This window comes from Lynx canadensis, chromosome A1 (assembly GCF_007474595.2).
Source record: "Lynx canadensis isolate LIC74 chromosome A1, mLynCan4.pri.v2, whole genome shotgun sequence".
NCBI classification, from domain to species: Eukaryota; Metazoa; Chordata; class Mammalia; order Carnivora; family Felidae; genus Lynx; species Lynx canadensis.
In genome coordinates, this window is record NC_044303.2 from 28,518,216 (window position 1) to 28,546,089 (window position 27,874).

General features: G+C 37.5%; 2 protein-coding genes across 3 annotated transcripts in view; both read left to right on the forward strand.

Annotated features, from left to right (window-relative positions):
- Nucleotides 1-17,081, forward strand: part of LOC115511110 (von Willebrand factor A domain-containing protein 8-like) — a 76,409-nt gene extending 59,328 nt beyond the window's left edge. Inside the window, exons 5-7 of the mRNA XM_030311619.1 lie at nt 12,030-12,197; nt 16,534-16,698; nt 17,032-17,081. Of these exons, the coding sequence (XP_030167479.1) occupies nt 12,030-12,197; nt 16,534-16,641 (276 nt within the window). The 3' untranslated portion in view covers nt 16,642-16,698; nt 17,032-17,081. The remainder of the gene's footprint in view (nt 1-12,029; nt 12,198-16,533; nt 16,699-17,031) is intronic.
- Nucleotides 17,082-18,076: 995 nt separating this feature from the next.
- LOC115511098 (von Willebrand factor A domain-containing protein 8) overlaps nt 18,077-27,874 on the forward strand; it is a 289,504-nt gene continuing 279,706 nt past the window's right edge. For both annotated transcript variants that reach the window (XM_030311601.1, XM_030311610.1), the window contains exons 1-2: nt 18,077-18,157; nt 20,361-20,465. In XM_030311601.1, the coding sequence (XP_030167461.1) occupies nt 20,430-20,465 (36 nt within the window). In that variant the 5' untranslated portion in view covers nt 18,077-18,157; nt 20,361-20,429. The remainder of the gene's footprint in view (nt 18,158-20,360; nt 20,466-27,874) is intronic.

Consider the following 27,874-nt stretch of genomic DNA (forward strand, 5'->3'; position numbering starts at 1 on the left):
ATAATTTAAATATTTTTTATATAGTTGCCTTGCAAAGCAGATTATAGATTAAGCTTCTTAAAAAGAATTGGTTAGAGAACAAATAACAAAATTTATATGACTGGTATTTTGAAACCCATGCAGAAATAAGGAGACTAAAAAATATTTTGTTACCATATATATTAACTTTCCTTTGCCTCAGAAGATGAAATAGCCTGAAACAAACCCCTAAATCACTGATATTCTAACTCTTTAAAGTTCTATTACTGTATTTTTTTTCTTACCTTAGTTGTTGACATTCTCTTTATTAATTCTGTGTATTGCCATGTGACTCCAAAGAGCTGGAGTGGAAGACTTTAAGTCAATAGAAGATTGCTTGCATTACCGAAGTGTGAGCCAATACAAATTAAGCTACAAATAAATTACGTTTAAACTTTAATGTCTGGCTGGGAGGAGACACTCAAGATAATCTGGGGAGTAGAAAGGCAGGATGGGAAGTTCAAATGATTTTCTGTAGCTTTTTCTAAGCCAGGAACGCTTTTCACATTAGAATCTTGTTAATTTGGGGGGCGCCTGGGTGGCGCAGTCGGTTAAGCGTCCGACTTCAGCCAGGTCACGATCTCGCGGTCCGTGAGTTCGAGCCCCGCGTCGGGCTCTGGGCTGATGGCTCAGAGCCTGGAGCCTGTTTCCGATTCTGTGTCTCCCTCTCTCTCTGCCCCTCCCCCGTTCATGCTCTGTCTCTCTCTGTCCCAAAAATAAATAAACGTTGAAAAAAAAAAAAATTAGAATCTTGTTAATTTGTTTGACACGAAACTGCAGTTCCATAATGTGTGATATATGTGTTTCACGTTAAGCATAAGAATGCATTTTAAATAATTATATAATATTAAAATTTTTTTTTTTTTTTTTTTTTTTTTTTTTTTTTTGAGAGAGAGAGGGCAAGGAGTGCGTGCTCACATGAGCAAAGGAGGGGCCGAGAGAGGGAGACAGAGCATCTGGATCAGGCTCCATGCTGACAGCAGAGAGCCTGATATGGGGCTCAAATTCACGGAACCACAAGATCATGACCTGAGCTGAAGTCGGATGTTTAACCGATTGAGCCACCCAGGCGCCCCAACAATCATATAATATTTTAATGTAGTCTCTTCTGTTTTGGCTTATTCTAGAGTCTCCCTTATTTAATAGAAAAAATTAGGGTTAACCTTTTTATAATGCACTGCCTAAACATCGTAGGTCATTGAAAAGCAATTCCTAATAAATTGAGTAACAGTGCTATTGATCAGAAAATAAGATTTCTATTTTGTGAAAATGCATTTTACTTATTTTAGCAAATGGGGAAGAACATTTACTTGTCAACTTAATCCTATTTGTGGATGCTGAAGCCACTTTCCCCACGTAATCACTGTTAAAATTACAAAGTTGTATTTCAGAAGTTCATTGATAAATGAAGTATTCCAAATAAAATATTTATTTAGTATTCCAAATAAATATTTATTTCAAATAAGCTAGCTGGAATTTGGAAGGCATCACCTACAGAAACAAGGCTATTGAGAGTGGCCGAACTCTGTTACTTGCAGTAGGCCCTCTGTAACCATATGGTTATAATATGTTCTAATTGTCACTTGGATTGTTGGAAAAGGTCTCCCTATGTTCTGGCCTCTGTGTTAGAACTCAGGCCTCTGCTTCTTACCGTGTTGCCATCTTGCTCAGGCCAATTTTTATGTACTTATACGATGTTAACTGCTTGGCAGATTTGTATAATTCATTAAAAAGATCAAGGCACATAATATAACGCTGTAGGTTAACTATAATGGAATTTAAAATAAAATATAAAAATCAAGGCACAAAAACAACTTTTACTGAGACCTCTGTGCTTCATGTGGCTGCGTCTAATCCTCAAAACATCCTTAGGAGGGAGGTGACTTCCCCGTTTCTAAGTAAAGCAACCGAGTCTTGGAGGGCCATGGTCACACAACTGATAAATAGCAGAGGTGGGATTTGAACCAGGATCTGTCCAATTCCAAAGTTTAGGTTCTTTTGTACCATATACTGTTTCCCTGAAAGAACAATGATGACGATACTGCTAATGGCCACAATGACTACAAGGATTATAGTATTGCTAGTAATAACAGCTAATCATTTTGTAAAGCTTTACTGTGAGCCAGAGGTTATGGTCAGTCTTCCCCATAATCTGTGAAATAAGCACCATAAATAGTGTAACTTTAGAAAGAAGTGGAGGCTCAGAGAGGTAAAGGACTAACCTAAATTACCCACAGCCTGTAAGTGGTAGAGCAGTGAAAAACCAATTTGATCCTATTCTGATACTTTAAAATAAAGAACTTAAAATGTAAGTGTTTTCGTTTTTCTTTGGCTTCATCAGTGCTGTTACACTGTAGCCATTCTGAGTCATTTGGAACCCTTTGGAGTCTATTTTCATTGAATTATGTCTATATTAATAATAATTTCTATTTATAGATTCGATCGCTTTAAATTTCTTTTTCCAGTACTGCTTTCTTTCATAAATAGTGACATTGTGCCGTACCCCTTGAGGATATTCTCATTTAGTAAATGAGGACACAGACCTCCAGACTAATTGTTTGCCTGAGGTCTTGTATCAAATCAGAAGCAAATCTAGAACAGGGGCTTAGACAGTTTTTGATTTTTAGGTCATACAGCATCTTTTATCTTGAAACCCTTCATGCCTATGTGTTGGGTTGTTTAAAGCTGTGATATAAGATAGTTTGTCCAGAAGGATTCTTGCTGCATTTTTCTGGTTTCTCTTTGAGGAAATTAGGTCTCTGGAGGTTCTATAGCTTGAAGGGCAGGAAAGGATTCTTATGGTTGATGTATTTTCTACTTTGAGTAACTATCACAAGTATTCATTCTACATAAAATATGTATGCATTGCTCCCCCCTTTTTTTTTTTTTTTTTAGATTTCAGGAGAAAAAGTATACCACAATTATTTTATTTAAAAATCTGTATAGAAAAATTTTGAAATATGTAGCCTAAGTCTCTCCTGCTGATAGTTAAACTTGTTCTGTTCTCTTCTTATAACAAGTGTGGGCATGGATAACTATTATCCTTCATATAAAAATTCTTCCTAAACTTACATAACAGCATCTTTTAACTGAGCCATTACATTTTTATTCCATAAACACTAAAAGCCCTCTGTGAGCCACTTTTGCTCCAGCCTGACATAAAAGGCAGGGTTCTCACCCCCTGAGGACCTGAGAATCTTGCTAGGGAGATGAAACAGGCATATGGGAGAACTAAGAAAACTTCAGCATTGTGGTTCCTCACATATGTGCTGAGCAAACAGAGGGCAAAGAGGGCACCAGTGTAAGGAGGGTAAGATGTTTGGATCTTTCTTGGGCACAAAATTTGTAAAATCTTTTTTTTTCTCATGCATCTCCAATTAAGTTTGAGACTGACAGCAGGGTACAATATGTACTATTACTTAATGGATTTACTATGTAGCTGTTTTTAACATTCTTCACCGATGTGATGAGATTGTATTAATAAAGTTTGACAGTACTTATTAAAGTATTTTCATCATTCTATAGAGTATTTTAAGGAAGACTACAGGAAGAAAGATGATACTGAATTAGTAACTAGCATAATTTCTATAAATTCAGTGATTCAGATTTTGTTACTAAAAAGCATCTTCATAAGGTTTTCTCCTTTTAGCCAGTGTTCTTGCCTACATTAAAAATTATTAATTTGCATATATATACTGGGTCTATAACCATGTAAATACAGGGCAAGTTGAGAAGAAAGTTAAAAATCTTGGGTGATCCTTTGCATGATAAGTTTTTTCTTTTTTTTTTTTTGTAAAAAAAAAAATACCACTCTTACACATTTATATTTCTCTTCTTATAGTCCTATCTCCTATAGTCCTATAGTAGTCATTCTCATTGCCACTTAAATTGTGTGTAAAATAAGTAAATAATTTAACATTGAGTTAACAAGAAAAAAGCTTAGGAGGATTTTTAAAAATAATATTCTTAATGATGTTGAGGTAAGTTGTGCAATCATAGTTCTTAGTGTTGAAATAGAATTTACAGATTGCATGATTCAGTCTCTTACTTCCAGCAGGTAAAATACCATCATCTTTAGGACAACTGAGAATTAGAGATACTGAGATATGGTGCCTGTTCCAATTGACTCTTTTAGTAAAGTGAACAGGAAGTGAATGAAGGCTCATGTTGGGATGGTGGATTGTGGATGGGAAGGGTGATGGATGCATGAGATATTTAGAGGTTACACTTATATTGTTTGAGACATGAGAAGTAATGAATTCTGTATGGCAGAAGAATCAATGAAATTTTAATTGAAAAAGACATCAGGAAAAAGGCCTGATTTAGGAAAGAAGTCATGATTTGATTCAGCATGTTGAGTTGAACACCTGTATGGAGATGTTAAAAACAATGTTTGGAAATGAGAGTGTAGAGCTCAGGAGGAAGGTTAGGATCTCACAGTATATTTCTCAAGAATAAGGAAATAAAAAAAAATGAAACAACTGTTACCTGTGGTTGTTGCTGTTTAGTTGATGTAGCACATAACATAGCACCTGCCATATAATGGGTACTAGATGAGTGAATGAGGATTTGTGAGAGTAGGCTAGGTCTTTGCCAATGAAGTAACAAGTGAGAAAAGAGGAGGGGAAAAGGTTAAGGGTAGAGCCTTGGGAAATGCTTGCTTTTTTTCTTTTCTTTTCTTTTCTTTTCTTTTCTTTTCTTTTCTTTCTTCTTTCTTCTTTTTTTTTTTTTTTTTAAGAGAGCAGGAGTCAGAGGAAGGGCTGGGGAAAGGCAGAGGGGAAAACCTACTTAATAAATGTTTAAGGCAGAAGATGAAGCATAAGATAAGATCAAGGGAAGAGGGTTGGAAAAAGAACATGAAGATCAAGAAAATACCTGATTTTTGGCTGTTTGATTTTCAATGCTTGCAAGTGAACAGTTTGAGTAAAATAAGGGTAATGGAGGCTTATTAGAGGCAGTGTGTATGTGGACTGTTTTTCAAGGGGCTTGAAGATGAAGAGAGGATCTTAGGTATCAGGAGACTGTAGGTTTTATTCAAGTACAGACATGTTTGTAGAAGAGAAAGAATTTGAAAATGCAATTAAGAGGTCATATAGTTGGTGGAAGATTTTGGAGGAGGTGGGAGGGGCTGCCACTAAGCTCAAGGTAGGTAGAGCTAGTCTTAGAGCCAGGGTGGGGGGTGGAGGGGGGTAGGAGTGATTGTCAAGAACAGAAATCAGAGTAGAGTAGAAAGATGAGGACACAGAGGGGTTGTGTGATGGAGGGAAGAAAAGTCATGGAATCTCAATTCAGATGACTTTAATCATCATGGGAAAGTACTGGACAAAATCATGTGAAAGAGTTGAAAAAGACTGGCAGTTTGGCTTGGCAATAACTTTTATAGGATGTGAAGGAAATTCTTTCTAAATAGTAGTGAGGATTTAGCTGAAGTTGACCAATGCGAATTTGTAGTGGCCTCTCCTCACATTGTATCAGAGATTTGTAATAGAGCTAATGGAAGGAACAAATGTTCCATCTCTAGAACATTGTGATTGTCTTCCCCAAATCATCCTATGGACTTATGAATTAAGGACTTTTAAAATAAGGTTGTTAAAAGAAGAAGCATATTTACTTGGGGTTTAGTAATTAGGTAAGAAATTGCATAGTTCTCTTATTCTCTTTCTTTTATTCCTTAGTCCTAGACAGGGGATTATAGCCTTTTCAGTATATGACACATTGTGGACCTTTCTGTAGGTTAGTAAAGATAGGGCTAACTCATTATTTTTGATAGCTGTGTAGTAGTCCATCCTATTGAGTTATTAAGGTATATTTTGCCAATCCTCTAGCATGGCATTTGGGGTTTTTTTGCAATTATAAAATTGTTTTCATGTATCACTGTATATTTTCCTGACTATTCTCTTAAGATAAAGTCCTTGAAATAGAATTGTTGGATTAATGAACATAGCCATTTACATTTTTAAAAATATTGTGCCAAATTATTCTTCATAAGGTTGTCTTTTTGTACATAGACCAACCACAAATGAGAATGCCAGTTTCCTCTTAACCTTACCAACACTGGGTATTACCATTCTTAAATCTTTGCCAGGTTGAAGTTCTAAAAACATCTTGTTTTACCCTGTAGCTCCTTGTTAACCAATGAAATTGAAAATATTTTATTATGGTGTTCATTGGTATTTTATAGCAGTACTATTCATTTCTTAATAATCTGAAAAAATCTTTTTATATTAAACATTTATTTGGCCTTTGTTATATATGTTGCAAACATTTCTTCTAAGTTTTCAGTCTGTGTTTTAATTTTTTTGTTTACTATATGTAAAAATTTTAATGTAATAATTTTGTCTTTTCCTTATTGGCATCTGCTTTTGAATTAGCAGAAAGAATTTCTGTGCTTTAAGATTACTTAAAAAGTCACATGTTTTCATGTAGTAATTATGTGGTTTTACATTTACCATTAAATTTTTTAATTCATTTGGATTCCTTTTCCAAATTCCTAATTTCCACTATTTTGAAATGCCATTTTTCTCATATATTAAAATCTTTAAGAATTTTCGTTAACTAGGTTTTAAATATGGAAAAGGTAGTCCATGCGATCAGGGCAAAAAAAAAAATGCACGTGGTACACAGGATTCACATGAAAGAATCTCTCACCCCTTATTCTCCTTTCCCAGTGTTTCTTGTTCACACATTAAATTTCTACATATACTACATCATACCATTTTATTCTATTCTGTTCATTTGCCTATGTATTCATTTTTTTCATCTATTTTTTAAATTAAGGTCTCTCCTTTATTCTTTTACAGACCTTCCTGGCAGTGTTTCTAATGAATTATTAAGGGGAAGTTAGAGACATTTAGAAGGCACTGTCAGAAACTGGATCCTTGCCTGATTCGTTTTTCTTACATTAATATTTAGTTGGGGAAAGAAAGAACTTAGGCAATTTTTTGTAAGTAAAATAAAAAACAATTTTGTTAGTGAAACAAACAAAAAAAAAGAAGCTTAAACTAGAGTTTGTTACATTTTCAAAACAATTTATCAAGAAGTGTCAGTTACTGATTACATCACATAGGGATCATAGTACAATAATGGGTTATGTTGAACTACCTCTTTCTCTAGGTAAATTTAGGCAAAAGACTAGTTCACTGCTACTCGGTTCCAGAGATTTCTTTGATTTGACAATGTACTGCCGCTAGGATTTGTAGTAGTAGTCATGGCACTTCTGACTCCAAACGTATGGGTTTTCTGCACCAAGCGGTTCTCCAATTCCCTGCAGACACCAGCTGGGTATCCCATAATTTAATTCCATTCGGACACTAACTACCTGGAGTTAAACACAGACCCCACAAGTTAGGGGTCAGTCCAAGACAGGCCCCATTTCAAGATGCCAGTCACAAGTTTGAGTCATCTATACTTCTGACTGTCGGGCTGTATGTAAGTGATTCTCACAACCCCCTCCTCCAGTTTAATAATTTGCTAGAATGGCTCATAGGACTGAGGGAAACACTTCTATTTACTGGTTTGTTATAAAGGACATAGTAAAGGATAGAAATGAATAGCCAGATGAAGAAGTGCATTAGGTGGAGACAGGAAGGGTCCTAAGCATAAGAGCTTCTGTCCCTGTGGCATTTGCAGTGTGCCACCCCCTGACATGTGGATGTGTTCACCAACCTGGAAGCTCTCCAGATCTTACTGTGTAGTGCTTTTAAGGGGGTTCCAATACATAGACATGAGTCATTAAATAAATCAGTGGCCATTAGTGATTAATTAAATCTTGCCTCTCTGGGGCTGGGGCCTAAAGTTCCAGCTCAAACTGTGGTAGGTTTTTCAGGCAACCAGCCCCAACCCTAAAGCTATTTAGGGGCCATTCAAGATATGTCTTATTTGCATAAACTCAGGTGTGTTTGAAAGAGGTTTATTTTGAATAAAAAAAGACTCCTCTCACCCCTATCACTCAGTAAATTCCAAGGGTTTTAGGAGCCTGCAGCAGGAACTGGGGATGAGACCAAATATATATTTCTTATTATATCACAATATCACAATTGATTTGAAAAATAATATGAATTTGGGGAAATGTGATTGTAGTTACCTCTAGAAGTCTTTAGGGCACGCTGCAGAGTCACATAAACTTTGAGTTGAATGGAGTCGCTTGTGTGTGTATAAATGTATTGTGCAGATTTTGTTTTTCTAAATAGGCACACAACAAATTCCAAGGCCTAGTAAAACTAAACTCCGAAGTTATAATCATCTGCGTTTGCATTATTCATTGACCTCTTCTTCATCGACTCCATTTCTCCATCACTTAAGGATAGGTTAAAATTTTAGCATTACCATTTTCAAGCTGTATAACCTGTCTTCAGTTGAACAACTGGGTAAGATATTGTGTACTTTGATTTTTTTTAATGTTTATTTTTGAGAGAGAGAGGGAGACAGAGCGTGAGCAGGGGAGGGGTAGACAGAGAGGGAGACACAGAACCCAAATGCAGAATCAGAGGCAGGGTCCAGCCTCTGAACTGTCAACATGGGGGGCTCAAACTCACAAACACTCAGATCTTGACCTGAGCTGAAGTCCAATGCTTATCCGACTGAGCCACCCAGGCACCCTGATATTGTGTACTTAAGAGGACTGTCATGAAGATTAAATTAAATAGCATAAATGGAAGAACTTGTTACATACATGCCAGTTATTACTCTGTAGAGACCCTACCACTTTCCCTTTCAGTAGTTGGGTCAAACTATCTCCAACATCAAGTACCAACTTCTTCAGTTTTATTCAGTAATTATGCACTCTCTTTTCTGTCTTTCTCTACCAGCTCTTCCTCATCACCATTTGAACGTGTTCAGTTTCTTGCTTCATTAAAAAAAAAAAAAAAAAAAAAAAAAAAAAAGGCTACCATCATCCACACTGTCCCCAGCTGGCAGCAGCTGGCCTCTCCCTTCTTTTCATGGCCATTTGTAGATGTTGCTCAACTTGGGCTTGTCTTATGTTTCCTCATGAGTTGATTGAGATCATGCATTTTAGTAAGAATACTGTAGAAGTGATGTTGTATCCCTCTCAGGGCATTATATTAAAACTTTAGTACGTGAAATTGATACATCTCTTTAGTGGTAATGTTAATTTTGATCACTTGGTTAAGGTGGTAACTACCGGCTTCCTCCACTGTTGCATTATTTTTCCCTTTGTCTCTTTGAGTCTCTACAAATATTCTATTTCTCGTCATACTTTTCCCCACTAATTTTACCATCCATTGATGATTCTTGTTTCCGGTAGTTACTGTTATGGGGATTTTCTATCAGTTTTTAATAGTAGAGGTCCTTAACTTGCAGTTTCCGTGGTATACATATTTTGTATCCATATACATACATATTTTGCTCATGAATTTTACTCGGAGAAGAGGTACAGCATTTGTCAGGTTTCCAAGAGGTCTTTAGATAGTGTTTTCTTTTTTCATCTATCACTACTTCCTCAACTTTATGGTCACAGCACCTTTATCCATTAGAGCAGATGAAAGGAATTCCTTATGTATTTGGCTTCTGTTTCTGGTCTTTCACTGTAGCTTATTCCACATCTCTCTGAAAAGATTCTGTACATAAGAAACCAAAATATACCTGAGGTGAATAAAAGCAGTATTTGTTGTTGTCTTATGTTGTCTAGACTTTGTCTTCCCTGGCCCACAATTGGGAAACCATTAATTTTGATATCTGATTTCTAGTTTTATGTCAGAGAACATGTATTTTCATCTTTATGAAGTTTTTAAAAGTCAGATACAGAATTTAGCCTGTCTTGTAACAAAGGTTGATAAAACTTTTTAAAAGAATATTGCCACAGGTTGTGATAGCTTAATTGTAATTGTTTCTCTTTTATTACAAGTTATACTTTCTTGGAGTAATAGATGCTCGTGAAAGAAAGCTTTATTGAGACCTTAGCTGAAACATGAATTTTTATAAGAAGTAGTTTATGATTTTATTTTTAATTCCAAAAACATTTCTATGGTTTTGTCTTTTATACAGCTGGCAAAAATGAGATTCTTATATTTTTGTTTTTTAGGAATACTATATCACTTATATGCATGCATTTTTTTTTTAAATAAAGGTATTACCACAAGATGGCTAGTTTGGCAGAAAAGAATTAAAATATATGTGATAATTATAATTCTGAAGGATTATGCATGAATTTATGTTATTTAATGGGATGATCATGTTGAGTCTAATGTAGTTTTCATAAAAGTTTATATTTAAAAAATTTTTTTTTTAATGTTTATTATTTTTGAGAGACAGAGAGAGACAGAGCAACAAGCAGGGGAGGGGCAGAGAGAGAGGGGAGACACAGAATCCGAAGCAGGCTCCAGGCTCCAAGCTGTCAGCACAGGGCCCAATGCAGGCTTGAACTCACAAACCGTGAGATCATGACCTGAGCTGAAGTCGGTGCTAACCCGACGGAGCCAGCCAGGGTGCCCCTAAAAGTTTATATCTTTAAATAATACATAAATATCTGAAATAAACCAAATTCTACAATACAGTGTAAAATTCAACATTTGTGTTGCAACAATGCTTGAATAAACAATGGTCTGTTTTCTTTTCCACACTTGGAAAGTCAATGCTTTGCTGTTTGAGAAATTTCTTAGGAAATTTCTTGGGGAGCTTGGACTTAATAGGGAGGAGATCTGAGAGGTAAGGGGGAGCCTGAAGTAGAGAGGTGGTAGAAGGGATGAGTTCAAGAAATATTAAAGAAGATAATCATCAAGGACATGGTGATAAATTGAATACAGGAGGTAAGATAGAAATCAAAGATCCTGGCATTGGTGAATGGCCTTCCCACCTTAATAGAAAGTATGAGAGGAAGAGCAGATTTGGGGGAAAAGATGATGTGCTCAGTGTTGCACAGGGAGGCTGAGGTGAGCTTGTGGTTGGAGACATTCCATGTGATGGGGGGACTGTGGTCGAGCTGGGAGGAGCTCAAGATTAAAGAATCATCTGCATAAAGGTGATTGGAACTTTGTTACTGAGTGAGATTACTCAGGCCAGACCTCATAGAGTAAGAAGAGTTGTGGGTTAAAGATGTGATTCTTGATTACCTACATGGAATGGACAGGCAGAAAAAGAGAAACAGTTTTGTAAGAGAATGCAGTGGCATGGATGCTGAGGAAGGAGACTTTGAAGGAGAGAGTGAGAACATACATTTAGCACATTAATCCTCTGCCTGTTGTTGAATGAGCAGGAGAAATGTCATTGAGGTTTTCTTCCTCTTTTTCTTAAATCAGATTTTCAAGGGTTTTGACCCAAAAGTAGTTTTTTTCTAGTTTGTTCAGGATTTATAGATTAAAGAAAGATATTTTTTCACATCTTTAGTACATTTTTGTATTATAGTTTTCCTGTCTCTTACCATTTGGGACCCACTTTATTTCCTATTTTCTCTATTACTAATTTTTTTAACTTTACATGGAAGACTTACAGGACTATGGTTATAACCAGTCTGATGTAAAACCTGACTCTTTCTGGTTTGGTAAGTTTGTAATGTTGTCAGCTTTGAACATTACCCTAAGCTGAATTCATTTGTTGGTGACTCTGTTTGAAAGCTCACAATCCCCGCGAGTGCTCACCTAGCTTATTTGATCTTCACCAGAAGCTTATGGGATAGATACCCCAGATTGTAATCTTCATTTCTTTGTTCTAGTTAAGGAATTCATTTTCTTGTTTAATTATGTGACTGATTCAAAGACAGCTCCTAGTTGTCTATTTCACCAGGCATATGTATAAAATGTTGCAGCTGAAAGAAAACTCAGAGATCATTTCTTCTCATCTCTCCATTTATAACTAGTGAAACAGGCCCTAAAGAGAGAATCACTTGGCCTAAGATTACATGGGCAGATAAAGCAAAATCAAGGTCTGGAACCCAGCTTTCCTGATTTCTGGTACCCTATAATAACGACCACAAGTGTAATTTGCATTACAAGTAAAATTAGGCCATGCTCTGGAATCTTCAATATGCTCATGTTGCTTTTGTTTCTTGGAAATAGTGTGCGGTTCGTGCAGCCACAGAAGGCAGAACTCTTGTTTTGGAAGGCTTGGAAAAGGCGGAGAGGAATGTTCTGCCTGTTTTGAACAACTTGCTGGAAAATAGGGAGATGCAGCTTGAAGATGGACGCTTCCTAATGTCTGCAGAGCGTTACGACAAACTTCTCCAAGTAAGAAAAGAAAACTCTGGCTCCCTTATCTTGGCTATTGAGCTATGGATGGTGCTGTTTGTTGTATAAGACATGATTGTATCACAGTGAGGACAGTGTTCAGGTGGCTCATGTCTGTGGTGAATTGCTGCAGTTAACGGTCATGAGGTTGCAGTTTCACAAGGTTCTTCGGTTTGCAGATCATATTAGACGACCTCTCAGATTTTTAGTTTGGTTTTTTTTTGCCCATGTAATAACTATTTTTTCTTTTTCCCCTCTCCTTTAAATTCTGTCTTCTCTTTTTCCCTCCTTTCCTATCTTCCTTTTCTGTCCTTCAACAACTATGTACTGAAAGTCTAATGGCTTCTAGACAGTGCTGGGAAGACAGAGCTGAATAAAGTGTAGTTCTTGCCCTCCAGAAGCTCCAGGAGATATTGCCAGAATTGAATATGATATTTAAAAGATACCTAGATGATCCAAGCTATCCATATCTGATGCCTGGATAATTGTAAGAGCCTCTTAAAAAGCCCCAATTTCATTCTGGCTGCCCCACAGCAGTCAGTGATCACTTTAAAACATGGGACAGATTAGGTCAGACCTCTCTGTTCTAAACCCTCTCCTCGCTATGAAAAAAGTTTTACAATGGAGAATAGGGTCTTGTCTGATCTGGCTCTTAGTGCCTCTTTGGGCTTATCACCTGCTATCCTTTTTTATTCCACTCCAGCTGATAGTATTCTCTTTACTAAAACTTAAACCTGCTGGGTAGGCATTCTCCTAGTGCTTTGCAAGTCACTTTGTTCTTCCAGAATGGTTTTTCTCCAGATATCTGCCTGGCTCACTTCTATACTCCTTCAAGCCTTTGCTCAAATGTTACATTATTGATGAAGTCTGCTCTCACCTCCTATTTGACATTGCATTGTCCTTCTCTGCCCCATGCTCTCTGACCCTGCTCTATTCATTGCCTTAGTCTTCTGACATCCTACATATTTACTGACTTGCAATGTTTTAGTTCATTCACTGCCTCCCTCCACTAGATTGCAACTTTCACTAGGGCAGGGCTTTTTGTCACTGATGCTATTTCAAGCTCTTAGAACAATGCCTGGCACTTGGTGGGTGCTCAATAACTATTTGTTGAATGAATGGATGGATAAGTGCAATACTTTAAATGCTGTGATGCCAGTTGATACAAAAAGAAAAACAATAAGAGAGTGTGGGGCCCTTTAGAGGCTTTGGAGAAGGGCTTCACGTGACGTCACAAAAGGACAAAAAAGGGCTCATAGAGCCCTTGCTCTAACCGAGAGCTCTGCCTCTGTATTCCATGACTTAGAGTCTCTCTGACACCTGTGCTGTCATGTGTGACATACATATGTATGCTAATTTTATTGCCCCAAGTTGGCTACAGATTGCTGAAGAGCAGAATCTGTGTCTTATGTTTCTTCTAGATACAGCTAATACAAGCCTAGGACACACTAGGCACTAATAATACGTGTTGACACCAGAGGGTCCTGATTGACCTGATGCTCCAAGGCTAGCAGGACCGGAAATATCTCTTTCTGATTTCCACTGTGCAAGTCTGTTTTCTCAGAAATCTGTCTTGCTATCCTTTTAGCACTGTTTCTTTACTGTTTATGGGAGTTTCTAGATGCTATTTTCATTGTGCGGTATAGTTGTCTTGTTTTGGACCTCTATCTGAAGATGGCATCATGCTAATATAATTAGAAGGGGATAATTGAGGATTTAATTGGTAAGAAAAGTTAAATTTATTCATTCATTCATATTGTTATAGTTAATTTACTAAAAGATGATTCTTTATTTAAATTTATTTTAAATTTTAATTAATATTTTACAAATAAAATGACTTCAGATAAATATATTAATTTATATTTATTACTTTTAGAGTAGGTAGATATTGGTGTATGCGAGACATTTTCTCTTTAGATACTTTCTAATTATAAAAGAACTATTATTTGCCCCTGTATAGTTATTTGCTATTTTTTTTAGTTATTTCCCATTTTTAATAGATTTTTTAAAAAATATTTATTTTTGAGAGAGGGAGAGAGCACAGGAGAAAGCAGGGGAGGGGCAGAGAGAATCTCAAGCAGGCTCTGCACTGTCAGTGCAGAGCCCGATGGGGAGGCTCAAGTTCACAAACCATGACATCATGACCTGAGCCGAAATCAAGAGTCAGATACTTACATGTGCCCCGTTACGTGCCATTTTTACTAAATGATTTAGAGTTTAGTAAATGATTTCATATTCAGAAATGGATTTTTTTTTAAAGTATAGAAGTTACTTCACAATAAAAGTTTGATATATTCTTTGTGTGAGAATTTTTGCAGAGTTATTAAACATTTTACTTTATGTAAGAATTTGAGATACGGGGTCAAGAGGGTTTTAGTATACAAGGAGTGCTTGTTAATATTGAGAAGGATGTATTACATTGTTTTTCCCAATGTAAATATCAGTATAAATACATAGTTTTAATTCATAATTGTCATTTCTATATTTATAGAATCTGTCTCATAGGAATGTCATAGAATATAGGCAAGATCCCTTCACAGAACATCACCACCTTAGGACAATTTCTATGATAAAAGGATTTCAACACCATTTAAGTCCCACTTATTTCTAGCTAGATTCAATGTACTAAATTTGAATGTTTCAAAATGTTAATGGTTTCATAGAGGTGTTTGTAGTAGAATTTTGTTGTCATGGAAACGGATATAATCAGTCTGTATAAATTTCATTTATATCCAGGTTATTATTTTTGGGTAAGTGGAAAATAAAAATATTTAACTCTCTGAAGATTACACTCTTGGCTTTTCAGATGGTCTAGATCCAGACTCTTGTTTTCTAGCACATGTGACATAGTATCACTGTTAGTCCTGTTAATTAAATGTGGGGTCATAGGTTTGGTTATGTTTTTAAATTACTTCATGCAATCAAAAAACATTTGTCCTATTATGTTTAAGAGGTAGTAAGTCCTCCCATGAGCCTGGATCCAGCATGAGGTGGTAATGAACAGAAGTCAATGCACACATGCATAGTGGTAGAAGCTTGCATAGGATAGAGCGGAGGGGTACAAAAATGGTTCTGATGGAGGGAGGGGTTAGAAAGAGGCCCATTTTAGTGACGATGTTCTTTGTGCTGAGCTTTAATGATGCTTGTATTCTGCTGTGCGAAGTGGAAAGGCGTTCCAAGCAAGTGGGGCAGTGTTGGTGAAGCAGCATGGTGTGTCTGGAGAGCCACCATTGTGACATGGACTGGAGCACAGGGTTGGGGAAGGCAGGCTAGGGGGTGGCTATGCAGTGGTTGATGAGACTAGAGATTCGGACATGAATCCGGCCAGGAAGGGCCTTGATGTCCGTTAAGAGTTTCTACACTGTCATATGGGCTGCATCCCCCATCCCCGAAGATATACTTGGAAACTGAGGACTTGTCTCTCAGAATGAACATGTACATGTTCTTATAAACTTTATAAGTTCCAACAGCTGAGGACAGTGAAGAGCCATCGATAGGTCAGGCAGAGGGGAAGACATGACATCTAACCGGTGCCTACTGTGGACCAGTTGCTTTCAAATGGCCATAGTAATGCTGGTGATATTATTCCCACGTTATGGATGACAAAGCGGAGCGTCAGAGGGTATAACACATGCTCTTGGTCACTTCACTAGAGTTTATGCTGAGCGCTAGAGCCCAGGATTTATCACTCCAAACCCTGTGCTATTTCCATTCTCAACTCCAAAATATGCTAGTTGCTGGACGATGGGGAGCAGGACGATGGAATTCCTTTGAACATCGTTTGCTCATCCATAAAAAGGAATTAAGTGTTTATTTGCATTCTGGTAAAAGTTAATGAGTAAAATGCTTTGAAAGTACTTACCGTGTAAGTGAGTTTTCAGCACATGTTGGGTTGTTATTATTAATATGCCTTGGCAGAAATGTACCCATACATGTAGTTGTGTATTTGAGGTCCACGGGGCAGTCTCTTCTCTGCCAGTAAGCATTAAGTCTGTCTAGGACTACCTTTTCACATTCTCTGGTCTGAACCACTATATTTTCTGACTCTCCTCACTCATTTCTCTGTGTTAATGGACTACAGCTTGAGGTCTGACCCACATTTTCTTTGTTCCTTGATGTGTTAGCTACTTGTGTCTGTTCCACACCAGTTTTCATGTCATGACCTTCCCTGGCACTTTCTCCTGATTTGACTTTGCTTCCTTCCTTGATGGTTTGGGTCTTGAGGTTGTCCTCAAATACACTTTACTCAGCAGTCAGGGCCTAAGTCCGCAGCCGGGCAGCTCTGCAGTTGTAATCTGCATCGTTGGTGCTGTGAGTTTTGATCTCTTTCTTTTAGGATCATACCAAAACAGAGTGGATGCCTGGAAGCTTGTTCGAGTTAGTGAAAACTTCCGAGTCATTGCCTTGGGTTTGCCAGTGCCTAAGTACTCTGGGAATCCCTTAGACCCCACGCTCCGTTCTCGATTTCAGGCACAGAGATATTTATTATCTACCCTTTAAGGTAAGTACGAACAAGAATAATTCTTTTATCTATTTGTATTTGGTTACTATAAAAATGTTACTAGGTTGTATGTCCCTCTCAGTAGTTAATGGGAGAGAAAAAGGATATGGGGTAAAGAAAATCTCTGGAAATTCAGAAGAAAAGATTATTGGGGGCATTACTTATGTGATGGGCTTAAAAGGCTAATTTTTAGAAAATGATGCGTATCAAACAATGTTTTTTTTGCTATTACATAGTGGTCTGCTTAATTAAAAGTAGTGAAGTGTGTCTATAAAATTTGCATTTAATTTGTTACATTCCTTATTGATTTGGTATGTTTCTGTGTTATTTTAGGACCAACTTAAACTGTTATATTCAGTTGGAGCCAATGTTTCTGCTGAGAAGTAAGTATTTCTGCTACACACACACACACACACACACACACACACACGCACACACTTTTATATAAAGTATCTGGACACTTAACATTGAATTTGTTTATTTGTTTGCACATTGATTAATTCATCCATTCAACAACTATGCTCTGAAGAATTTTTAGTAACTGTGTAAGTGCTGATGATAAGTTAATAAGACATGATCTTTGGAGACAAGAAACTCAAGATCTAGTAGAGTTTAAAGACATGAGAATACATTAGTTTAGCATTATATAGTAAGGGCCATAATTTCAAAAAGGCATTGGCATTTGAGAAGCATCGTAAAGAATGAGTAGGCTTTTGCCATATAAAGAATGGAATTAACGAATCCTAAGAAATTATTTTTAAAGCATGGGATAGGAGAGTGTATGTCTTGTTCTTGCGGCTATAAAAAACTCTTGGTGGCTGGGGTTCAGGTTTGGATTGAGAAGGGAGGGAGGTGAGGCTGGCAGGATAAATTTGGGGCAGGTTGTGAAAAACCTCACATGTTGTGATAGATTTAAGAAATATATCTGGGTATCTAGTCAGCCTCTGAGTTTTAAACAGAATATGAAGCTGTTGTTTCTTAAGAATTTAATAGTAAGCATCAGGGTGCCTGGGTGGCTCAGTCAGTTAAGCGTCTGACTGGCTCAGGTCATGATCTCACAGTTTGTGGGTTCGAGCCCCGTGTTAGGCGCTGTGTTGACAACTCAGAGCCTGGAGCCTGCTTTGGATTTTGTGTCTCCCTCTCTCTCTGCTCTTCCCCTGCTCATGCTCTGTCTCTCTGTCCTTCAAAAATAAGTAAGCATTAAAAAATTTTTTTTAAAAAGAATTTAATAGTAAATGTCATTTTATATCAATTAAGATGCCTCAGCTATTTTATGTTTAACAAGTGAATGCATTTTATGCATTAAAACTATTAGAATAGCATTTAACATTACTTAATTTTTTCCCCTAGAATCTCTCAGCTCTTGTCCTTTGCCACCACTCTCTGTTCCCAAGAATCTTCTACTCTCGGACTTCCAGATTTTCCTTTAGATAGTTTACCAGCTGCAGTTCAAATCCTGGTATGTATAAAATAAATTAATGACTTGTATACCCAAATGTGGCAAAGAGAACTTATTTAAAAGTTAATCCTTGGGGATTCATCATTTCAGTTTGCCTTGTCATATTCCTCTATAAATATTACAAGACCTGAGATTCGCCGACCCATGCCGTGCAGTATACTGTACGGAGACCAGCAATGTGTTGTGAGCCCTTACTGAGCTCATAGCCTAGGAGGGAGGTAGGTAGACATGCAGTTCAGGTAAAAACTCCACAGAGAGAAGGATGACTCAGCCTGGAGAGGCCTGAGGAGCCTGCAGAGGCGGCCTGCAGCCTGAGGCAGGGAGCTGGGGCTTTCGCACTCAGGCACCAGCAGTCATTGGTCAGTGGGTCATCACAAGGGACACAAATTTCCAGGCACTAGCTGCTCTCTTGGCTGTGAGCAAAGCTGGCTTTGGGAGTTCAAAAGTAGTCTTCTTTAAAACCCTGCAGCAGCTAGCTGTTGAAAGGGAAAGGTGGGAAGCTTAGAAAGATAAAACAGATCCGAGGTGTTTGGTAGAGCGTAACATTGTCCACTACAGTTCAACAAAGGTCGTGACAGTCGTGTCAGGATTGGTGGAAATGCCCTCCAGGCAGAGGGAACAGCATGCACAGAGGTGTTGAATCACAAACGGGTGCTTGGTATGTTTGAAGAATGATAAGTTGTATCGTTAGAGCAAGCGTGTAGGGTGAAGAGAGAGGTGAGAACTTTATTGTGAAGTGTTTTGGCATGGTGAGTGAAGTTGTCTGGATTTCATGGTGTGGAAGAAGTGGCCTGTTAGATATTACTAAGTAGGTGAAGCGTGGAGTAATCAGTTCTATGTTGGAGGAAGATACCTCTGTGGGCAGGGAGGAGGGACGTGGAGAGCCTGGTTGCATACGGACCAAATAGGAAACTGTTGTGACAGTCAGTGAGAGACTGTGCTAAGGAGAGCGTAATCCCAGGTAGTAGGGGTACTGCCGAGACAAGAGACTTCTTTTTAAACTTCTGTTCCTATTCATTTAGGTTTCCTGAGACTCAGTGAGTTAGGTTTCACAGGTATTGTTCGCACTGTCCTCTGTGTTTAGAACAGCTTTTCTCTTCCTTTTTATCACGTCTTCTGCTTTTTGTTCTTTTTGTTTTTGCTTGGAACATTTTACTTTGATAGTCTCAAATCTAAAAATAAAAGTTCAAAAACAGTAAAATGAACATCTATAACCCCTTCAAGTAGAATCACCAATTTTTAACATATTGCCACATTTGTTTGCTCTCTCTCTCTCTCTTTTTCCGAACTATTTGAAAGTAAACTGTGATCAGTATTTTTATATACTTTAGTATGCAACTTGGAAAAAGTCGTAAGACGTTCTTCCGCATAACCAGAACCATTATCACACTCTTCAGTATGTTGACAGAAATGCTATAATATCATCTACAGGACAACCTATGCTGAAATTTCTCTAATTGTCCCTGTTGGGAAAGCAGTTTAACTTGGAGAAAACTTTTGAGAATAATAAACACTTTCTAACTTTGTAGTTATAACGTGAAACTAAGTAAATGTGGATGTGATTAACTCAGATTAGAAATAGGGGCACCTGGGTGGCTCAGTCGGTTATGCATCCGACTTCAGCTCAGGTCATGATCTCACTGCTTGTGGGTTCAAGCCCCATGTCAGGCTCTGTGCTGACAGCTCAGAGCCTGGAGCCTGCTTCAGATTCTGTCTCCCTTTCTCTCTTCCCCTCCCCACCCATACACTCTCTCTCTTTCAAAACTAAATAAACATGAAAAACAAGGAATACAAGTGAAGAGCATACTTTGGGATGAATAGGGTAGGGAAACGTGTTCAGACATGTAGTTTCAGGCATGTTGAATGGAGGTCAATGGGATATCTAAAGGGTCACATTTGGGCAATTGAGAATTCGAGTCTAGAGCTCAGGACCAGATACTGAGACATGGGAGCCATTAACAATAGATGGTACTGAAAGATGGGGGTGGGTAGGCTTACCAGTGAAAGGGGTGTGGAACAGGAAAAGAAGAGGGAGTAATGAATATTTTTGTGGACTTGTGGAAAATATGAGAAACCTCTTGGTTATTTTTTATATCATATATACATTTTGGATATGTCATATATGTCAAATATGCATTTCAGATAAATTTTTTGTGATTATTCTGGATGTTCTTCATGCCTGTGTATTTTTGCTCCTAAATAGGATTCCTTTCTATGATGTCAATCAAACATGCAATCCAGTGGCTTTATCCATACACTATCTTACTAGGACATGAAGGGAAAAATGGCTGTGGAAGGTGTTTTAAAAGTAAGTATCTGCTTCACTTTTCTTTCTTTTCCATTTCTCTTCTTGTCCCTTCTCTTCCCTTCTTACCATTTCTCTCTTCCTCCTCTTTCCTTCTTTTTCTCTTTCTGTCTTTCCATGCCTTCCCTTACTTTTCCTTCCCTTTTCTTCTAGTCCTGGAGCCACTGGCATGCCAGTGACAGGGAAGCAAGTACAGAGGTGGCTGCTGTGGTTGGGAGACTGGTTGTATTGAACAAATGAGTAAATCAATTGAGGAAATGAGTGAATAAATTGAGGATTATAAGAGCTATGTTTCTTACCATTGGGAAAGGAATTTATAAGCATAGAAAGGGAGAAGAAAAGAAAGACCCCTGAGGTGTTAGATTGGAATTGGAAGAATCAGTATGAACTCATGTTTGTTTGTTTTTTTTAAATATTTTAATATGTATAAGCAGAGTAATAGATATAGATACTGTATATGTATGAGTATACAGACACATATTTTCTAGCTCTGTCCCCTTAAGAGGGCCTGAAAACTATGACATTCCAGTGGCAATGATCATACAAGTGCCAAGACAGTGGTTTCTAAATACCACACTTCCTAAAAGGAATCAGGATTCCTAGAAGTAGTGCTGGTTCAAGGCTCAGCACAGGGAAAGTACATGATGAACCTGGATCATCTTATTGTGCCCAAAAGTAAGGAAATGTTTAACAAATGATGTTAACATACCAAAGTGACAGAGGAGCCAGCTTGAGGTGGCCCCCATTGGCCAAAATGTGGGACAATTTTAGCATGAAAATAAACAAAGATAGCAATTGATTATAAACCATTGAACAAAATAGGAATCCCTGAGTTCATATTGATACAAATGAGTAAATAAAGGGGAAGAAGAAAAATCTCTTCTTAATATAGAACACTATGATAAATGCAGAAAAGTCACTATTTGGCAGCCACCAGTGTGAAGTTGATTTAGGTAGGAGTCATCAAAGGTTTTAAAACTGGTGGGTGGAGGGTCTATGAAGAATAGGATATTGATGTAATCTAAGAATATCTCCTACCAAAATACTCACTTGACTACAAAACAAAAAAAAATGGCATTTTATAGTAAATACCACTTGAGCAGTAGGACAAATCGACATTATGTGTCTCTTGACTGTTGAGCTGAGAAGGGCTCAGCCTCATTTCAGGATATTCTGGATAGAATTCATTGCATGGGGGCGCCTGGTGGCGCAGTCGTTAAGCGTCCGACTTCAGCCAGGTCACGATCTCGCGGTCCGTGAGTTCGAGCCCCGCGTCGGGCTCTGGGCTGATGGCTCAGAGCCTGGAGCCTGTTTCCGACTCTGTGTCTCCCTCTCTCTCTGCCCCTCCCCCGTTCATGCTCTGTCTCTCTCTGTCCCAAAAATAAATAAACGTTGAAAAAAAATTAAAAAAAAAAAAAAAAAAAGAATTCATTGCATGAATTTGGCCATGAGAAAGTATTGTATAGACCTAGGTTGAGGGCCCTCTTACATAATGAGAGGCCTGTATTCTTTAGAATTGTCCCGTTCATAAAAGGAAAAGAAAAACTGAAAGACTGCTTTAGATTGAAAGAGACTAAAGAGATATGACATGTGATCCTGTGTTGGATCCTGGACCAGATAGGAAAACATGACATTGTTAGCACATTTGGTTAAAGTTGATATGGTCTGTGGATTGAATGACAGTGTTCTATTAAAATGATTTCCTGATTTGGAAGCTTATGTGGTGAATATGTTGGCCACAATTCTTGTTTTAGCAAATATGAACTAGAATATTCAGGGATGATGGAGCATCATATCTGTGCTTGCCCTTAAATGGTTCAGAAAAAGACCAATTATAATGGGTGTGTTAGGGATGCTGGCGGCAAGAGGGAGGTAATAAATATGCTAAAATGGTAATCTTTGAAAAATCTGAGTGAAGGCAAAATAGAAGTTCTTTCTACAACTGTCCTGTAACTTTCCTGTAAGTTTGAAATTATTTCAAGATAAAAAATTTTACAAAGTGAATATCCATTATAACTCATTTCAAAATAAAAAAAATTAAACAAATATAACACTTAAAATTTATCTGCCTGTAACTTAAATTATTAACTTGAAAAGTAAGGACTTTATATAAAACTATGGAAATTGCTTGTAGACCTGTCATTTAAATTAATGAAGTTCTTATTTTTGTCAGAGTGGTTCATAATATATGGAGTTGATTTTCTTTCAAAATACAGATGCCATAATTTCCTCATTGTATAGTTAATGGTAGTGTTTTCTAAAGGGCCAATCACAATATATATCTTATGACTATATATTTAAATGGGTTTAACTCCTGGCAGGAATTTATTGACTTACCCAAATTCCTTTTACAACAGACAGTTTTTGTTTTCTTTTGCAGTTTGGCTCAAAGAGCAGATTTCTAAGGAGTAGGTAGAATGTGAACACTAAGCTGTTGGCTCTTTGTATAGGCCCTTCATTTCCTGGAGGCCAGGAGTTTACAACCTTACGCAAATGGAGTGGTATTTGTTTCTCCCTTATTCCAATATCTACAAGGGGAGTACAGAAAGAGGTATTCTTTATGCAGCTACTAATAGTGAGAAGAACTTGGAAGTAGATGCTAGGTACTTCAGCAGGTGTTTCCCACATACCAGCTAGCCAAAGAAACATTATTCTCATTTATTGGTGATGTCAATAATGATAACAATAATAGTAACAATAAAAAAATAAAACTAATGAAAAGTTCTTCCCCATAGATGCTGAGAAGTATCATTGGGGATAGAATCTAAATGAAAAGCATAAAGAAGCAAGGAGAAAATATAACCATATAGTTCACTTTAAGTTTATTCTAGACATTGACAAAAAGAACTAGAATTCATCTTTGATTTAATCAACATCTGAACTAAGTTGGCATTGGTCATTGAATAGAGCACCTAGTGTTGATGAAAAAGGCTGTGATTCCAGATGTGCTCCCTCATTGCCCCTCAGCACAATGCCCAATGCCTGGAGAACAATGGTAGGTAGATAGGGATGAAGAAGATGTCATGGGAATGTCTGATAAAATGAAGCAAAGTACACTTTTTCATGACAGAGCTGAGAGAAGATATTCAGTGCCTAGAAAAGTCAGTTATGAACCAAGGCCTTTATTTTTATAAAGAAGCCACTTTGATGTGTTTCTGAGCTCTTATTTAAAAAACTAGTCACACAAATTAGACTTCCAGTGATGATAGTGGAGTAGGAAGATCCTAAGCCCACTTTGTCCCACAGATACAACTAGATAACACCCACATTCGTGTAAGTAACCCAGAAAACAACCCAAAGACTGGGAGAACACACTATCCACAGTTAAATGAAGAGAAGAGAGCACATTGAAGTGAATAGGAAGGGTGAAGATGTGGTCGGGAGCTAAATGGCAGGACTGTTTGTGGAGCAGAGGGATGTCTTGGACACAAAAGAGGGGAAAAGAGCAGACCCTCACACCAGGCATCCCAGGCATGGGAGACCAGCAAAGGGAAGATGAATCTCCATAACATTTGGCTTTGAAAACTAGAGGGGCTGAATTTTGCAAGTTCTTATAATTAGCAGGGCTTACCATGTGGAACTTGGAAAATCTGTGGGCTCAGCTCTGGGAGGGTGATAGGAATCTAAGTCCCCACCCTTGTAGAAACAGCATGACAAATAGCCCCACAGAGATACAGCATAGAAACAGCAGTTTGGAAAATGCTGGGGTATATGGGAGGATTTGTTTGCCAATTTCAGAGCACATGCTGGAGGGGTAGGGATCTTTGGGAGACTTCCTCAAGAACAAAAGAGCTGGCAAATACCATTTTCTTCCCCCACCCTCCCAGCCTAGATACATGGCCATCTTTAAGAACCAGCACAGCACCAACATGCCCTGCCTAACTTGCTAAGAGTGCACCCAAGTCCTGCATTCTGCGGACACAACCCCTGCAGTGCATCCTTGGCCAGAGCACACCCAAAGTGGTGCCACAGGATGGCAGTGTGCAAGCAGTCCCAACTGTGAGCACCACTCCAAAGTGACTCTTGCCCCAGAGAGAGGAGAAGATAATCGCACACACTAGTCCAACTGCAGTCCCAGTCATGGTCTGGAGGCAGACATCTGGTTGATTGCGGACTCTGCCTACCAACAAAAGCTTCTCAAGGGACAACACAGGGAAAGCACTCTGCAGTTTGGTGCCACTGCATCTCTGGCAAATCCCTGGTCTGACTCAAATCAAGGCCAAGGCAGCCTCAGGCTGGCTCACTAACACACAGGGGATCCAACCCTGCCCACAAGGCAAAAGGACACATTGCAAATGACTGGATTGAAGGCAAAAGTGGCTCAGCCAAAACAGTAGGGTGCACACAGTACACATAGGAGACACCTGAAGTGCCAGGTCTTGGTAAATAGGGGACATTGCACTGCAGAGCACTATAGATCTTCTTCATAAGGCCACTACTTTCAAGAGTAGGAGATGTAGCTGAGTTTCCTGACACATGAAAACAGACACAAAGAGTTAGACAAAATGAGTAGACAGAGGAATATGTCCCAAATGAACAAACAGGACAAAATCACAGCAAGAAAGGTAAATAAATGAAAATAAGTAATATGCCCTGATAGAGAATTTAAAGTAATGTTCATAAGATGGTCACTGGACTTGAGAAAGAGTGGACGACATCAGCGAGACCCTTACCAAAGAGACAGAAAACAAACAACAAAAAACAATCAGATGAAGAACTCAATAACTGAAATTTAAAATACAGTAGGTAGAATAAATAGTAGATTAGAGAAGAAGAATGATCAGTGACCTGGAGGACAGAGTACTGGAAGACAATAACACTGAACAGGAGAAAGAGAAAAGCATAATAGAAATGAAAATAGACTTAGGGAAATCAGCAACACCATCAAACATAATAACATTTGCAACATAAGAGAGAAAGAAAGAAAGAAAGAAAGAAAGAAAGAAAGAAGAAAGAAAGAAAGAAAGAAAGAAAGAAAGAAGAAGAAAGAAGAAAAGGAAGAAAGGGAAGAAAAAGAAAGAGAGAGAAAGAAAGAAAGAAAGAAAAGAAAATGAAAGAAAGGATGAAAGAGAGAAAGAAGGAAAGAAAGCAAAGGGTCAAAATTTATTTGAAGAAATAATAGCTGAAAACTTCTTGAATCTGTGGAAGGAAATAGAAATTCAGATCCAGGAAGCACAGAGAGCCCCCAATAATACATTAAAAAAAATTATTCACCACAATCAAGTGGGATTTATCCCTGCGATGCAAGATGGTTCAATATTTACAAATCAGTCAACATGATACCTCACATCAACAAGAGAAAGGATAAAAAACATATGATCATTTCAATAGATACAGGAAAAGCATTTGACAAAGTGCAACTTCCATTCATGAGAAAAACCCTCAACAAAATAGGCTTAGAGGGAACGTACCTGAACGTATTAAAGGCCATATCTGAAAAACCCACAGCTAACAATCATATTAAGTGGTGAAAAACTGAGAGCTTTTCTTCTAAGATCAGGAATACGACAACGATGTCCACTCTTGCCACTTTTATTCAACATAGTACTGGAAGTCCTAACCACAGCAATCAGACAAGAATCGGTAAGGAAGAAGTAAGACTTTCACTATTTGCAAATGACATATAAAGAACACCCTAACGACCCCACCAAAAAACTACTAGAACTAATAAATGAATTCAGTAAACTCACAGGATACAAAATCAATATACAGAAATCCTTTGCATGTCTTTAAGACTTAAGAGCAGAAATAGAAATTAAGAAAACAATCCCATTTATAATTGCACCCCAAATCATAAAATACCTAGGAATAAACTTAAGGAGGCAAAAGACCTGTATTCTGAAAACTATAAAACATTGATGAAAGAAATTGAAGATGACACAAACAAATGGAAAACATTCCATGTTCATGGATTAGGAGACCAAATATTGTTGAAATGTTCATACTACTCAAGCAATCTATAGATTTAATGCAATTTCTATCAAAATATAAACCATATTTTTCACAGAACTAGAACAAACAATCCTAAAATTTGTATGGAACCACAAATAGCCAAAGCAATCTTGAAAAAGAACAAAACTGGGATCACAATCCCAGATTTCAAGATATACTACAAGGCCATAGTAATCAAAACAGTATGCTACTGGCACAGAAATAAACACACAGATCAATAGAATAAAATAGCCCAGAAATAAACCCACAATTATATGATCAACTCATATTTGACAAAGGAGGCAAGAATATGCAATGGGGAAAAGACAGTCTCTTCAACAAATTGTGTTGGGAAAACTGGACAGCTTGTACATGCAAAAGTATGAAACTGGATCACTTTCTTATATCATATACCAAAATAAACTCAGAGTAGATTAAGGACCTAAATGTGAGATCTGAACCATAAAAATCTTAGAGATCATAGGCAGTAATTTCTCTGACATCAGCCATAACAACATTTTTCTGATATATCTCCTGAGGCAAGGGAAACAAAAGCAAAAATAAACTATTGGGAACACATCAAAATAAAAAGTTTCTGCACAGCAAAGGAAATAATCAAGAAGAAAACTAAAAGACAAGTTACTTAATGGTAGAAGATATTTACAAAATGCATATTCAATAAAGAGTATCCAAGATATATAAAGAACTTACACAACTCAAAACCAAAAACACGAATAATGAATTAAAAAATGAGCAGAAGACATGAATAGGTATTTCTGCAAAGAAGACATACACACATGGTCAACGGAAGTATGAAAAGAAATGCAGCATCATTCATCATCAGAGATATGCAAATCAAAACCACAATGAGATAGCACCTCAGACCTATGAACATGGCTAAAATCAAATACAAGAAACAACAAGTGTTAGTGAGGATGTAGAGAAAAAGGAACACTTGTGCAGTGTTGGTGGGAATGCAAACTGGTGTAGTTACATATACACAATGGAATATTATTCAGCCATAAATAAGAATGAAATCTTGCCATTTGCAGCAACGTGGATGAAGTTAGGGAGTGTAATGCTAAGGGAAATAAGTCAGAGAAAGACATACACCATATGATTTCACTCATATGTGGAATTTAAGAAACAAAACAAATGAACAAAGGAAAAATAAAGACTAACCAAAAAACATACTCTTAACTATATGGCACAAACTGATGATTACCAGAGGGAGATGGGTGAAATAGGTGAAGGGGATTAAGGGCACACTGAATAATGTGTAGAATTGTTGAATCATTGTATTGTACACCTGAAACTAATATAGCATTGTATGTTAACTGTACTGGAATTAAAAAACAAAACAAAACAACTAGTACAAATGAGTTAAAGTTATAGAATACCTTTAAGGAATTGAGTTTTTTAAAGAAAGTAGCTAGTATTGCAGTGTTTTGTTTGGCCTTTATTTCGCCCTTTATGATACA